Source organism: Myotis davidii, unplaced genomic scaffold (genome assembly GCF_000327345.1).
Source record: "Myotis davidii unplaced genomic scaffold, ASM32734v1 scaffold323, whole genome shotgun sequence".
Lineage (NCBI taxonomy): Eukaryota > Metazoa > Chordata > Mammalia > Chiroptera > Vespertilionidae > Myotis > Myotis davidii.
Window position 1 is genome coordinate 2,984,674 of NW_006295491.1, and position 15,655 is coordinate 3,000,328.

The 15,655-nt window shown below is 37.7% G+C and overlaps 1 protein-coding gene and 1 pseudogene across 5 annotated transcripts in view; one reads left to right on the top strand and one right to left on the bottom strand.

Moving 5' to 3' along the window:
• Positions 1-15,655, top strand: part of LRBA (LPS-responsive vesicle trafficking, beach and anchor containing) — a 554,230-nt gene that overhangs the window by 39,649 nt on the left and 498,926 nt on the right. For all 5 annotated transcript variants that reach the window (XM_006770131.2, XM_006770133.2, XM_006770134.2 and 2 more), the window contains exons 3-5: positions 9,859-10,090; positions 10,792-10,892; positions 14,595-14,690. In XM_006770131.2, coding sequence (XP_006770194.1) covers positions 9,859-10,090; positions 10,792-10,892; positions 14,595-14,690 — 429 coding nt within the window. The remainder of the gene's footprint in view (positions 1-9,858; positions 10,091-10,791; positions 10,893-14,594; positions 14,691-15,655) is intronic.
• LOC102771086 lies at positions 5,364-6,407 on the bottom strand (annotated as a pseudogene).

Sequence of the window (15,655 nt, forward strand, 5' to 3'; positions counted from 1 at the left end):
GATCCCTTGCACCCTTTTCTCAGTTTCCCTCAGTAGGAAAATCTTACAAACTATAGCACAGAGTTGATATTAGTACAACCAAGATACAGAAAATTTTCATTCACATAAGGATCCATGCTGTTGCCCTTTTATATTCACATCTATTTTCCTCCTCCTGCACCTCCCCTTAACCCTGGCGACCTCCAGTCTGTTCTCCAGTTCTGTAATTTTGTCACTTCAAGAACTTTATATAAATGGAATCATGTGCTATATGACCTATTGTTTTATTTTGGAACATTTCTCTGGAGATGCATCTAGATTGTTGTGTATACTAATAGTTCCTTTTTAGTGTTGAGTAATATTCCATGGTATGAATAAAGCAGTTAACCATTTACCTGTTGAAGGACATCTGAGTTGTTTTCATTTTTTTTTTTTTTGGCGATGATGAATAAAGCTGTTATAAACCATTTTGTACAGGTTTTTGTGTGAACATGTTTTCATTTCTATGGGAGAAATACTAGGAGTGCATTTAGTAGATGGGATAGTAGTTGCATATTTAGTCTTTTTAAAACACTGCCAAATGGGGTGGGGGCATGTGCTGGAGGGCGGGAGCGTGCGGGGAGAGGTCAGTGGGGGGAAAAGGAGACATATGTAAAACTTTAAACAATAAAGAAACAAAACAAAAACCCAACATTGCAAAACTGTTTTCCAGAGTGACTGTGTCATCTTTCATTCCCATTAGCAAAGTATGAATGATTCAATTTCTCTGCTTCCTTGCCAGTGTTTGGTATTGTCACTTTTTTTTTTTTTAGCTATTCTGATAGATGTGTAATATCTCATTGTGGTTTTAATTTGCATTTCTCTAATGGCTAATGATGTTGAATATCTTTTCATGTGCTTATTTGTCATCTCTATATCCTCTTTTTTTCTTCTTCTTTTTTTGTGTCATCCTTCTCTATATCCTCTTAAATGATATGTCTGTTCTTGTCTTTTGACCATTGGATTTTTTTTTTGTTCCATAATTAGATTTTTTGTTTCCTTGCTGTTGAATTTTGAGATTTATTATAGATATTTTCTTTTGTCAGATATGTGGTTTGCAAATACATTCTTCTAGTCAGCAGCTTATTACTTTAACCTCTTTAACAGGGTTTTTTGGAGAGCAAATTTTAAAATTTTAATAATGTCTACTTTATCAGTTTTTTCCCGTGTATTGTTCTTGCTTTTGATGTTAAGTCTAAGAACTCTCTTTACCTAATCCTAAATCCTGAAGATTTTCTTTTGTATGTTTTCTAAAAAGTTTTATGTTTTACATTTAAATCTGTGATCTGTACTGAGTTAATTTTTGTGTAAGGTATGGTACTTAGGTAAAGGTTCATTTGTTCATCTTTGGCAGCAATTTTCAACCTTTTTATTTCATGGCACACTTAAACTAATGACTAAAATTCTGTGGCACATCAAAATATATATTTTTGCCTGTCTGAAAAAAGTTATGATTTTGATTGATTTATACAAAAAAAGTAATTGCATACCTGTTTTGTTCCAGAATGACTTTTAAAAGAATCAGGTGCCTATACTTATATATAAGGATTTTTGGTACCAAATATTAACCACTTAGACACAACCTTATTATATGGTTTGACCAATAAGATGCAACTTTATTATCTGACCTATATATTTATGGCTCAAGACAGGGCATTCACAGGATGGGGTGAACAGTGTTAGCCAGGTTGATGGAGACTCAAATATGTCACCTAACTGCTGGCTGTGTGGAGGGCTCAGGAAAGGAACAATGACCTCTGCAAGCACTTCTGTCTAGGAGTACATTGCTCCTCCAACTGTTGCCTGATGCCAGACAAGTTAGTTCCTCTCTGTACGTCCCTGGTGCCTTTTGAGCTGCTGCCCCAGCACTGGAACTCAGAGGGAGTGAGTCGGAGTAAGTCTGTGTGCAGGCCCTTTAAGAGGAACTGCCTGGGACTTCAGTAGCCCTGTCTCCCTCAGCCTTAATCCCCCTGGTTTTTATAGCCAGAGTTATGGGGACTATTTTTCCTGGCACTAGAACCCTAGGCTGAGGGGCCTGGTGTAGAGCTGGGACCTATCACTTCCCGGGGGTGACCTCACAGCCGAGATATCCCTCCTGCTTTATCTTCCACTAATAGACTTCACTAGTAGTCTGCTGCATATTCTTTAGGCATTTTCTATAGTATACTGTAATACATAATGCATAAATATGTGTATGTTAGAGTTATATAAAATAGACCTTTGGGTAATTGGGAAAGCCATATGAGGTGAACCTATCTGAGGAGGGACGTCTGAGATATAAGAATATGTGTCTACATTTTTATTGGAAATTTAAATTCTTACTGGAATTTTATCAAACATTTTAATAAATTTTTGCACATTTTCTATTCTAATTCAGAGAATGCTTTCTTTTGTGTACACTAAATGGCACATTTGTAAGCCTAAGTAGCCTCTCAGCTGATGTTGATGGAGGAGTAGGTTATTTTGGTTAAGTCTCTCTGGAAAGGGTTGATATAAAGTAAAGGCTGATGGTTATGTTGCCAGCATATTGAACTTTCTTCTCTACTAGTAACTGACTAGGCAATGTATTATTGTATTATGTTTAATGTTAGGGATGATTTCAAAAGACATGTACACTAATGAAATTATGACATCTAATCTTACTCTATTCTGTATTTTATCATTTATTATTTATATACTAGAGGCCTGGTGCACGAATTTGTGTACAGGTGGGGTCCAGCCAGCCTGCCCAATTGGGACGATCGGGCCTGGCCAGTTGGGGGGAGGGGCTGCGGGCTGTTGGCTGGCCGCCCCACTCCCTGGTCGAACTCCCAGAGCTCCTGGTCGAGGGGACAGTTTGCATATTAGCCTTTTATTATATAGGATAGTAAGTCTCTGCCATTACATTTTCACATGTGGAGTCTACAAATTGAGTTGTGTAAAATTCACGATGTGCTATTTCTGTTTCTAAGCTTGTCAGGGCACACTGCCATCTCTTAAAATTAGGCCAAAATAGATACTGTTGCTTAGTTAACTAACACCTGATATAGTATGAGAGGTGGGAATGGGGATATATCACTTGAGATAGTTATAAATATATAAATGTTTCAATTTCTGAGAAAATGCAGCTAATGGCCTTAGCATATATATTAGTCAGGATATAGGTTTTAAGCAGATATGATAGAGAGGCCCTAATGACAGTGGTGTAAATAAGATAGAAATGTATTTGCCCTTTCAGGTGAAAATTTGGGTAGTTAAATGGTCCAGAGCTACTGAGAGAGTTCTAGGATCACTGGGATCCATAGATCTTTCTGCTCTGTTATTTCAATAGGAAAGTTATAATATAGATTCCAGCATGTTACTCTAACTCTTGCCATTGTTTCAGCACTATGTAAGGGGAAGGAAAGTTGCAAAGAGAAGTCATGTTACCTTCCTTTTAAGAGTTATATACCCAGAAGTTGCACATATTACTATCCTCCTTCTTCAGAGTTTGGTCACATCACTGGAAACTTGAGGTAAAGCTGGGAGGTGAGATCTTTTGCCTGGATCTCATGTACCAAATTAGAAACTCATTAGGGAAGAAGAAAATGTCAATGGGGAGACATTATAGACCATGCCACGGCATTGTAATTTTCCCTCAGCTCCTCCCTATTAATAAGTTTCTAGTGCCTGTAAATGTGTATAGGGTCACTTTCTCTTAGGAATGGATTCATAGAGATAAATTGGAAACCTTGAGATCAGCACTTTTAAAAAGTAAATACATTTTTGAAGGATGCAGATAAACAACAGAAGCTTACTCTTAGTTCATTTTGCAAAATGAATGGACAGGTCCAGAGAAAAAAGTGATTTGTTACAAGGTATCTACATAGGAGCATAGGCTGTGATTGTAGTCTGTCCATTTTTTTTTCTATTATACCTTACTCTTGCCACAGTTTTCAGGAAAAATTTAGCACATTTTCAGGGAAAACTTGGCTTCACTTTGAAGTATTAGAATTTTCTATATGTTACAGACTTTTTAGTTGCATATATCTTTTGAAGAGAATATTATTTTTGGTTTATATGTATTTCTTGCTTTTCTGAAAAGACAAGTGACTTAGGTTTAATTACGAATTTCATCTTAGATCACTTCATTAATATAACTATTGGTAAGAAGATAATCATCATGCCCAAATTAAAGTTCTTAATACAAAAGTTGTGAAGGTTTATTTGAATTCTTTGATTAATATGCTTTAAAATTTCTATAATCTTGTACGTTAAACTATAACCTATAGAAAGCACGCTATGCCACCCTGAAGGTTGCTATAAAAATTGTTTATGAAGTTCAGGCCAAGACTAAAACGTGTTGAAATACAGAGTTTTGAAAAATGTTCTATATAGCAAAGGAGACCAAATCATGCTAAAATGCAGAAAAAGACTATACATCAGTTTCCAGGCTACATTATTCAAAAAAAATAGAACCATAAAAAAGGTAATAAGATTACATTTTCACATTTCATGGCTAGTAAAGTGCATTAGGCTGCTCAGATATTCATAACTTACTGTGACATTTGGGAAGATTACATTTTGTAGTGCAGAGCCATTACTACAGCTCAGATAATAACTAGCCAGTGCCTGGACTTAGATTATGATCCCTGTCATTGGAAACAGATTTGTGTTTTGAAGGTTGATCAGTTTCCAATAACTATTAGAAAGGGTTAACATGACATACTGTAGACTCTGTATGTTTTTAGGTATAATAGATATGCGTACATATAGTATATCAAATATGCCACACATTTGTGTGTAGCAATTTCTGCCATCAATTTTCTCCTTGAAAGACATATTTTATAATATTTAAAGCAATGGATGAATATTTAAAACACCTGTCTAGATGTTGCTTTCACAATATCAACTCAATTTAAAAGCTGGTAAAATATTTGGGTTGTCTTTTTTTGGAAATTACTTGTAAAAATTATTTTATAGCTTCTTGGAAGGGTGGTTAATGATGTAATAAACATATCAAAATGAAAGATTGATGTAAGTAATATTATGGTGAAGGTAAGGTCTCTTAAGTTAGTTGCAACTTGGAGCTATTTAGTTCTGTGTGAAGAATGTCCCAAAGTGTATATACTAAGAACTCTCCCTTTGCCCTCTTTCCTAAAAATTATCTTTTCAGAGACAAGCACTAGTTTCTTGTGTATCATTCTTAGGTATGTGTCTGTCTGTATGTTTTTTTTTTTTTTTCACACTACCATCGTTAATTTATTTGTTCAAGGACTCATGTTGCAAGCATTTGGGCTTTGATTCTGTATGCCCAGGTTCCCATATTTAGCAGGATAGAAGCAAACTGTGATCCATGTTCATGGATGGAAACTAAAGGGGCATGGTTAATCACATTGTAGTTCTATCATCCTTCGTTTCTGGTTGATAACACTGGTTAATCCCCGAGCATTCAGAATGCACGGGAGACTCAGGAAGACTTCATTCTCAATGCCATACATCCCCTTCACCATCGTTGATACTGGATGAATCCTGGATAAATTTTTAAACATGGATTCAATGAGATCAGCCACACTTAATCCAATAGCCCAATTGGTGTATCTTTTTAACTTGATGACTTCATAGGCACTTTCAACCACCATCTTATGCACTTCCTTCCAGTTTTCACTGTCATTGTCCGTTCCCATTGCTGGATTCAGTTCCTGGAGAGAAACGCCTGCCACATTCACTCCACTCCACACAGCCACACTGGAGTCGCCATGTTCTTCCAAAATCCATCCATGGCAGCTGCTGGGATGAATGCCAAGTTTCTCAGCCATAATATAGCGAAATCTATCAGAATCCAGATTACATCCACTTCCAATCACGCGGTGCTTGGGTAATCCACTTAGTTTCCAGGTAACATATGTGAGAATATCCACTGGGTTAGAAACCACAATTATGATGCAATCAGGGCTGTACTTGACGATCTGAGGAATAATGAACTTGAAGACATTAACGTTCCTCTGCACCAGGTTCAGACGGCTCTCTCCCTCTTGCTGGCGAACTCCAGCAGTTACCACCACAATCTTAGAATTGGCGGTCACAGAGTAGTCTTTATCTGCCACAATTTTAGGTGTCTGAAGAAATAAGCTTCCATGCTGCAGATCCATCATTTCTCCTTTGAGTTTATCTTCCAACACATCCACAAGGGCCAGCTCATCAGCCAGAGACTTTCCCAGAATGCTGATGGCACACGCCATACCAACTTGTCCAACACCCACAACAGTGATCTTATTGTTTGGGGTTGTTGCCTCTTCTTTGGCAACTGGTGCAATCAGTTTTTCCTTAAGAGTTGCCATTGTGCCCGGGAGCGAGAAGGCTGCTCAGATGTGGGGAGAGACGCGCCAAGGAGACGGTTTCAGCTGCGAGCGCCTGTCTGCTCGGGCGCAGGCTCTCCTGTCTGTATGTTTTATGCTCATATAGTAGCCTGCTATTCACACTTTTCCACTTTCATTTTCTCACGTAATGTATTTTATTTATTATTTTTAAAAATACATATTTTTATTGATTTCAGAGAGGAAGGGAGAGGAAGAGAGAGTTAAAAACATCAATGATGAGAAAGAATCATTGATTGGTTGCCTCCTGCACGTCCCCTACTAGGGATTGAGCTCACAACCCAGGCATGTGCCCTTGACTCGAATTGAACCTGGGACCCTTCAGTCTGCAAGCCAACGCTCTGTCCACTGACCCAAACCAGCTAGGGCCCACATAATGTATTTTAGATATTTTTTCATATCAGATGGAGCTGCTTCATTCTTTTCAATGGCTGCATTATATTCCCTTATGTAGTTATATACAACTTTACTAACCATCTATATATATAAAAGCCTAAGCGACTGTTACGACCGGTCGACCAGTGTCGACCGAATGACCGGTCGACCGGTCACTATGACGATGCACTGACCACCAGAGGGAAGATGCTCAATGGAGCATCCACGACCAACCTCCCGTGGCTGGCCAACCTCCTGTGGTCCCTCCCCATAGCTGGCCAGGCTGAGGGACCCCATGCATGAATTTGTGCACTGAGCCTCTTAGTTACCTTATGTTTTCTTTGGGGGATTGTTTCTTCTTTTTTCTATTCAAAAAATGCTAAAATGAAGTTTTTTATTCAAACGTCATTACTGAAATGTTCTACAAATACATCTTTTGAGATTGATCCATATAGACTATTTCAGTAGTTTCATTACCAAATATTTTCTAATTTATAATTTTTCAGTTGAAGCTCTTTGTTTTTCTAGATATAGATTATATAATCTGAAAATAATTGTAATTTCAAATCCTCCACTGCTGCCTTTGACTAAATGTGACTTCTGTATCTCTAGAATAATATCAAATGATAGTGAAGATACTGTGTCCTCGTCTTGTTTCTAACTTTCATGAGAATCATTCCAGTTTCCCTTTTTGAGCATGATGCTGGCTTTTCAGGTGTGATTGATGCATTTTATTATTAAAGGAAGTCTTTTTCTATTTATATGTAGGAAGTATGATGGAAATATAAAATCACCATTTAGCAAATGTCCAGTTAGTAATAACAGTTGCAGGTAAGATTCATTAGTGGATTCTTAAAAGTTTGATGAGAAACAAAATATTTGTATAGTTTGAAAGTATTTCCCACAAGTGCTTTTAAAGTGAAAAAAATCTGATAGACACCACCTTAAACAAATTGATTCAAGCTAACATCACCAATTGTGAGACATATTGACATCAGGTACCATCAGGTACCAAAATTCATAACCTGAATTTAAACATGAAGGAAACAATGTAGATAAGACAGTCTATAAAATACCTGGCAAATATGCCTTCATAGTGTCAAAATCATGAAGTCAGAGAATGCCTGTGCCACTGTCTCAGTTTGGAGAAGAATAAGGGGATGCTGATCTTGTGTCAGAAAAAGGACATCAGTATGACAAGTGGCAACATTTGAGTAATATTTGTTAATGGTATTGTGTCAATGTGAATTTCCTGGTTCTAATGATGCTACTATGATTATATGATACTAGAGGATCAGTGCATGAAATTCGTGCATGGGTAGGCTCCCTATTGGCTGCTGGCTGCTTGCTGCCAGCTGGGGCCTTCCTTTGTTCCATGCTGCCCTCTGGTGGTCAGCACATGTCATAGCGAGTGATCGAACTCCTGGTCTCCTGGTTGAACTCCCAAGGGGACATTTTGCATATTAGGCTTTTATATATACAGATATTCACATTAGGGCAAGCTGAGTAAATGGTGTACAGGAACTATCCTATTTTACAACTTTTTGAACCTTTGAAATTATTTTAGAATAGAAAAAGACAAAACAAGCAAATCATTTTCACAAAAATCCCCCAAAAGTCTATTTTAGAGTTCTTGTGTAGCTACAGGATTTTTGGGTGGGCTAGGGAATCGAGCATGTATACATCATAATCAGGACCACAGCTAGATGAATTGGCCCAATCACACCAAGGGGCTCTTTTAGCAGAAACCCAGCTGTCATCTCCTTACAGTTCTTCTTACTGATGATGCAAGAATTGTACACTAAAATCTCATAGAAGGACCAAATGCCTTTACCATTCTGCTCGCCAGGAATTCTTATCTCCCTGCATGCAGATACTGTGTTATGTTGTTCATTTTTCTGGTTTTTCTTTCTCCTGCCAGTGTGTATCTTTGGCAGAACCTGGGACACATATTGATCTCTGGTTGCAAGGAGGTTTAATTGATTTCCTAATTCTGAACTTTCCTTGCTTTCCTGGAGTAATATCTATTTGGTTATGTTTGTTATAAGCTATTGGCATTTGTTTTGTGAAGTTCACTTTCTCCTAATTCTTGCCCACCTTTTGGGTTTAGGAATGCATAATGAAAAACTAAGAAGTGTTCAGAAGTACAGGAGTATGTATAGGTGATATTTTAAAAATCTACTTTAAAAGGATAGTTGTGCATCCTGATACTAAATCTTTGTTTAATCATGTACCTTAATTTCACATAGGTAACTCTGACGTGCAGAATTTCAAGACTATTAACAACATATAACTATAATATGTATGTTGAAAACTACAAATACCAGTAATGTAAATTTAAAATTCTAAAAAAGGATAGCTTTGCAAAAGTAATTGCAGAAGCATTTTAATTCTTTTAAACAATTGGGATTTGTTAAAATTTAAAAAACCTTCTGTTTGTGGGAGATGGCTATGGGTGAGATGGCAAGGTGGGATAGGTCAGTACCAGTTTTCTCTGGATGGATTTTCTGATAGTCAAGTCAATGAAATAAATTTTCTTGATTTCTGACTTTGGGTGTGTGACTAAAGTTATCCTGATGATTGACAGGGAAGGAGAGGCATCAAAATGTATACTGTTGTAAACCATGGATTCGACAAATATAAACTTTGACTTTTGTGTTTGCTCTGAGCCATTTTTAGTTTTCCACTTTTGCTGTGAACTCATACCTTTGATAGGTAGCGAAGGACTTTTAGGTTGCTGTGAGTAGTTCACAAAATTTATAATTCATAACTGAAATATTGAATTAGAAGCAGTTATAGAGCTAAGTTATATCTTTATTCATAGCAGGGCAGTAGGTAGTGATTTACCTGACACCTCATGTTTGTTTTTGTTGAGAAAATACTTGCATTTTTATATTTCCAGTCTTGCTTGACTTTGTGTTATGTTAACTTGAAGATTTCTTTGAGATTTTTATAGCTGTGTGTGTGTGTGTGTGTGTGTGTGTGTGTGTGTGTAACAAAGACCATTTTAATGTTGTAGGACCTAGAGAAGAATGTGTACAGATAGTAATTGCCAAGCTAAAGCGTAGGAGCATGCTCCAGTTACATTGAATGAAGTACTAATGCTTGTAATTTTTTTTTCTTTTGGAAGTTGGTAGGTGGGCAGTTTGATTTGGAAATGAATTTCATTATCCAAGAAGGTGAGAGTATCATCTGCATGGTGGACCTACTAGAAAAATGTGACATTACTTGCCAAGCAGAAGTTTGGAGCATGTTTACAGCCATTCTGAAGAAGAGCATACGAAATCTTCAAGTCTGCACTGAAGTAGGCCTTGTTGAAAAAGTGCTTGGGAAAATTGAAAAAGTCGATAGTATGATAGCAGGTATGTTTTTTTCTATGGTACAATGGATGGAAAGAAATAAAGGTTGATTTTTAAGTACTGTATTTTTCTTGTTTAGTAACTAGAGGCTCATGCATGAAATTTATGCACTTGAGGGGACAGTTGTCCCTCAGCCTGGCCTGTGCCCTTTCACAGTCTGGGATCCTGCGGGGGATGTCTGACTGATGGCTTAGGCCAGTGGTTGGCAAACTGCAGCTTGCGAGCCACATGGTGGCTCTTTGGCCCCTTGAGTGTGGCCACGAAGTTTCAATCGCACTGTATGTGCGCACCCGCACGTGGGATTTTGTGGAAGAGCCACACTCAAGGGGCCGCAGTTTGCCCACCACTGGCTTAGGCCCACTCCCCACTGGAGAGGCTCTCGCTGCTGCTGCTGCTGCGCTTGCCGGCCATTAGCCCGGCTTCTGGCTAAGCGGTGCTCCCCCTGTGAGAGTTCACTGACCACCAGGGGGCAGCTCCTGTGTTGAGCATCTGTCCCCTGGTGATCAGTTCACGTCATAGTGACCAGTCGTTCCGCCGTTCGATTTTCATATTACTCTTTTATTATATAGGATATTTATTTAAGAAATACTTGAGCATCTAACATGTAACTGGAACTTTAGTGTCTGAACTCTTAATCACAGTATATTTTAATCCTTCAAGAAATATAAGTAGCTTAATTATTTTATTGTTTTCTTTGTTTCCAGATCTTTTAGTTGACATGTTGGGAGTGCTGGCTAGCTATAATTTGACAGTTCGAGAACTAAAGCTATTCTTCAGTAAACTTCAAGGAGATAAAGGACAATGGGTAAAATAAACCTAAGTACTCTTTGATATTTGGAAGTATACAGAGGGGTCAGATGTCAAATTGAAGGAAAGGAATCAACTAAAATAGCATTTAGATCTATATAGATGCTTTGCCATGACTTGACACAGATGTGGATTAAGGGAACTGAGTGTTTTAGGCAATAAATTGGTCCTTCTTCACATTGCTATTCTTCACTATATATCCAACATTTTTTTTGATGAAAAGGGTAAGGACAAAAAAAAATAAAAGTTTTAGGTCGCAGTACCCAAATTCTCTTTCTGTTGATCTGAGTAGTATACCTGTGGCCCTTACATATGAATGACCCACTCAATGAACAAAAAACAACAACACCTTTTCAGGTAATTGGATCCACCTCCTTAGATGCAACTTAGTGGATGGTGTGGTCGTCAATTTATTTTGAACTCTAGCTGCCTTATCAAACTTTCTTTCTATTACTTAGTTATTTCTCCCTTAGAATACTAGCAAATATTTTCTCCATTTTGGTTGCATTTCTAGGCTTACTTTAGTGCCCTTTAGAGATTGTTGTTCACAGCAACTGCTAGCTAATCCTTAATCTAGGTCTGTTTAAGTATATTTAAATTTGTGCTCTATGTACTCTATTGTATTAAAGTGGTTAGACTCTTTAGTTTATTTGTATCAAACTCTAGTTCTCTGGCTACTTTTAAGATGTTATCACTAATTCTCAGCAATTTTTGTTTCTTTATATGGTTTACCTTGTGTTTATCCTTGTTAAAGTTCTTGAATCTGTGGGTTATACTATAATTTTCCTCAAATTTGGAAATATTGTGCTTATTATTTATTCAAAAAGTTTTTGGTCCCTTCTCCCCTTCTTCTGGGACTCCAATTACATGTAGCGTGCTCTCGCTCGTGCACTCTCTCTCTCTCTAATTTAAGAAAATTAATTCATACAGAGGAAGGGAGAGAGAGAGAAAGAAAGAGACATCAATGATGAGAGAGAATTATCGTTTAGCTGCCTCCTGCACGCCCCCTACTGGGGACTGAGCCTGCAACCCAGGCATGTGACCTGCCCAGAAATCAAATAGTGACATCCTGGTCCATAAGTCAATGCTCAATCACTGAGCTGCATTGCCCAGGCACATGTAGCTCTATTGAGTCTCCCACAGTCACTGAGATCTTTTCACCTTTCCCCCCAATCTTTTCTCTTTGTGCTTCATTTTAGATTGTTTTATTGCTATATTTTAAGGTAACTTATATTCTGTACTGTGTTTATTTCATCCATTAAAAATTTCAGATTATTTTTTCTGTAAATTTCAGATATTTTTTATTTCTGTAAATTTGGTTCCTTTCTTAAAAAAAATATATTTTTACTGATTTCAGAGAGGAAGGAAGAGGGAGAGACAGAAACATCAATGATGAGAGGGAATCATTGATTGGCTGTCTCCTGCAAGCCTCCCACTGGGGATCGAGCCCACAACTCGGGCCTGTGCCTTTGACTGAAATTGAATCTGGGACCTTTCAGTTCGCAGGCTGATGCTCTATCCACTGAACCAAACTGGCCAGGGCATTGGTTCCTTTTAATATCTTCCGTTTTTACCTCATTATGTCCATGTTTTCTTTTAAATCATTGGGAATCTTTAGCATATTTTATTTTACTTGAAAATATATTTGTATTGATAAGAGAGAATCATTGATTGGCTGCCTCCTGTACACCCCATACTGGGGATTGAGCCAGTAACCTGACCATGTACCCTGGCAAGGAATCGAACCAGGACCTCCTGGTTTATAGGTTGACATTCAACCACTGAGCCACATTGGCCGGGCTTAGCATATTTTAATAGTTGCTTTAATGTTTTTACGTATAGAAATTGTGTATCAATGGGCATGAACATTTTTAAAAACTCTTGCAACGTGAACACCAAATTATTTTCTGAAAGGCTTTCCCATTGTATAATCTCTCAGCAGTGTCTGGGAAGGAAAGTGCTTATCTTTTTTTTTTAATATGCTTTTATTGATTTTTTTAGAGGAAGGGAGAGGGATAGAGAGATAGAAACATCGATGAGAGAAACATCATCAATCTGCTGCCTCTTGCACACCCCCTGCTGGAGATTGAGCTTGCAACCCTGCCATGTGCCTTGACCGGAACCAAACCAGTGACCTCTTGGTTCATGCGTCCATGCTCAACCATTGACCCACACTGGCCAGTGAAAGTGCTGGTGTATTTTTGTTGATTGGTTTATAGAACAGGGAATTTTGAGGAATGACTTCTCTATATGGAAATGCTATAATACTGTATTTTTATTTCAGATGCAGAGTTAATTTTTGTTATTTCATTTTGAATTTATTTTAAAAAATGGGTGTGATTGTGGTTACTTGTTATTAGACTTTTATAATAAGCAATGTGGTTGATGGGAAATTTCTTGGTCACTAAAAGTCAAGCTTTCCACCCAGCGTTTAGATAAAATACTGCTGAACTCTTTGGACAGTTAGTAATAACTTAGAGCAGCAACCAAGTACGATGAATGGGAACCAGTGATTTCACTTATACTATGACATGGTTTTGAGCTTTTAACAAAGAGGACTGTACTACACTTTATCTCATTTGCTTGTAAACTGATTAAAATGATAATGTATATCTGATTGACCTTTGCTTTTTCTTGTAAATACTAGTGAGGTTTTTCATTTTAGCTCTTGGTTGTTTAATGCATCAGAGGAGATTGTGGGTCAAAGAGGCATTAATCAAATAAATGTAATGTTACAACTTGTATTATACGTGCTATATAGTGAGGTATATGTAGAATGAAATATTATAGGGAGATTTGATCCAGCCTCAGAGGTTAGGGAAGACTGCCCTGAGGAAGTCACCATGAAGATAAACTCTAAAGGATGGGTATGTTTTGTTTAGTTATAGGGCAGAGAAATAGGCTTAGTGAGAACATTTTTAGCACAAGGAATAGCTTGTGCTCAGGCCCTGTTATGACAGAGAAGGCATTGTGGATGGAGTGCAGAGAAGAGAAAGTTGAAATGCAAAATGAGGCTAACAATGTAGGTAGATGTAGATAAAGTATCTTGTAGGCCATGTTAGGGGTTTTGGTCTTTATTTTAAAGGCAATAGGAAGCTACAGGAAAGAATAATATCAAGGTAAAATTGTAGTGGTTAAAAGCATAGACTCTGGAGTCAGACTGAGTTCTGATCCCATCCTCTTCACTTACTACCTGTGTGACCCTGGTCATGTTCTTCTGCCTCAGACACCTTCTTTATTGAATGGCTTAACAATTCCTACTGTGGTTATAAGGTTAAAAAAAATTTTTTTTTTAAATATTTTATTTTTAACATGCCCTTAAAGATAGAACCAGTAAGCATTATTTATATGTGAAATTAAAAACTGTTTTAAAGAGGGGTGGGTGGTGGGTTGATTTACTTGGTAATTTTAAGAGATCGTTTTGCTGCAGTGTGGAGAAGAGTTTTAGGTGTCAAATGATATTGGCTCATATTCACTAAATACCTCATATATCTTAGAGTATTTAAAAAAGATGGCATAGAGTTTGTTGCTTACTTATTTAAGATAGTTGAAAAGAACCTTTCTCTGGTTATTTTATGCTTTTTAGCTTATAGCATTAGTTGGTTATTCTTGGGTGTATTGAAGTATGACTATATGAAAAGTAAGTAGTTTTGTTTGATGGTACATAATATGGTTAATGAACTGGTGGTTATTTTCATAGCCTCCACATGCTGGGAAGTTGCTCTCTGTGTTAAAGCACGTGCCTCAGAAGTATGGTCCTGATGCCTTTTTCAACTTTCCAGGAAAAAGCGCTGCAGTAAGTAATCTTAATGAGGAAGTCACTTGGAATGCTTTCTTTTGCGCCTTTAAAGTACAGCCCTGTAAACACCCCTGCCAGGTTCTGTATTAGGTAGAAACTTCTTTACACCACCTTAATCCTCACAGCAATGGTGCATGTTACTATTTTACTAACAGTTTTAGAAGTGAAGAGATAGAGGTTCAAAGAACTTAAGAAACCTGCCATCTCACACCTTGGGGCAGCAATAGAATAAGAGCCCAATTCTTTTTAACATAGTCATGGTGTCTTATGGACTTAGCTCTGCATTCCAGATGTTTATATGTAACCCTTCCACTTTTATCTTTCTGAACGTCTTTATTTAATGTTATATAGTTCTTTATTTCTGTTTCTTTTCCACCTGGTGTGCAGAATGAGAGTAACTCTTTGACTTGTGAGTTTCCATATTATACCAGTCTCAAGCATTCTTATAAGCTGTTGATCAGTTTATAAATAAGATGATTATGTATGCTGAAAGCACCTGCAATGTTTCAAAACATTATAGGACTAAAATCCTATCTAATAAAAGACAAAAAGGGTAATTAACCGTACCTCTTCTACGCTTCCCGTTGGCTAATCAGGGTGATATGCAAATTAACTGCCAACCAAGATGGCGGCTGGCAGCCACACAGCTGAAGTGAACATGAGGCTTGCTTGCTCCAGTGATGGAGGAAGCCAGGGTTCCCATCTGCTGCAGCCTGGCTCTGAGCTCCACTGAAAGCAACTAAGTTTCAATTATAGAAGCTAAACAAACCACAGATAGCTGGCTGCGGCCTCAGAGCTAGGAGCGCCAGTGACGGCAACAATGTTTCAATTATAGAAGGTAAATCCCAGAATTAAAAAAAAAAGAAAAAAAGGAGAGGCTGGGAGCTTCAGTACCGACCAGCCTGAAAACTGCCCTCAGCTCCTCACCCAGACTGGCCAGGCATCCCAGTGGGGACCCCCAC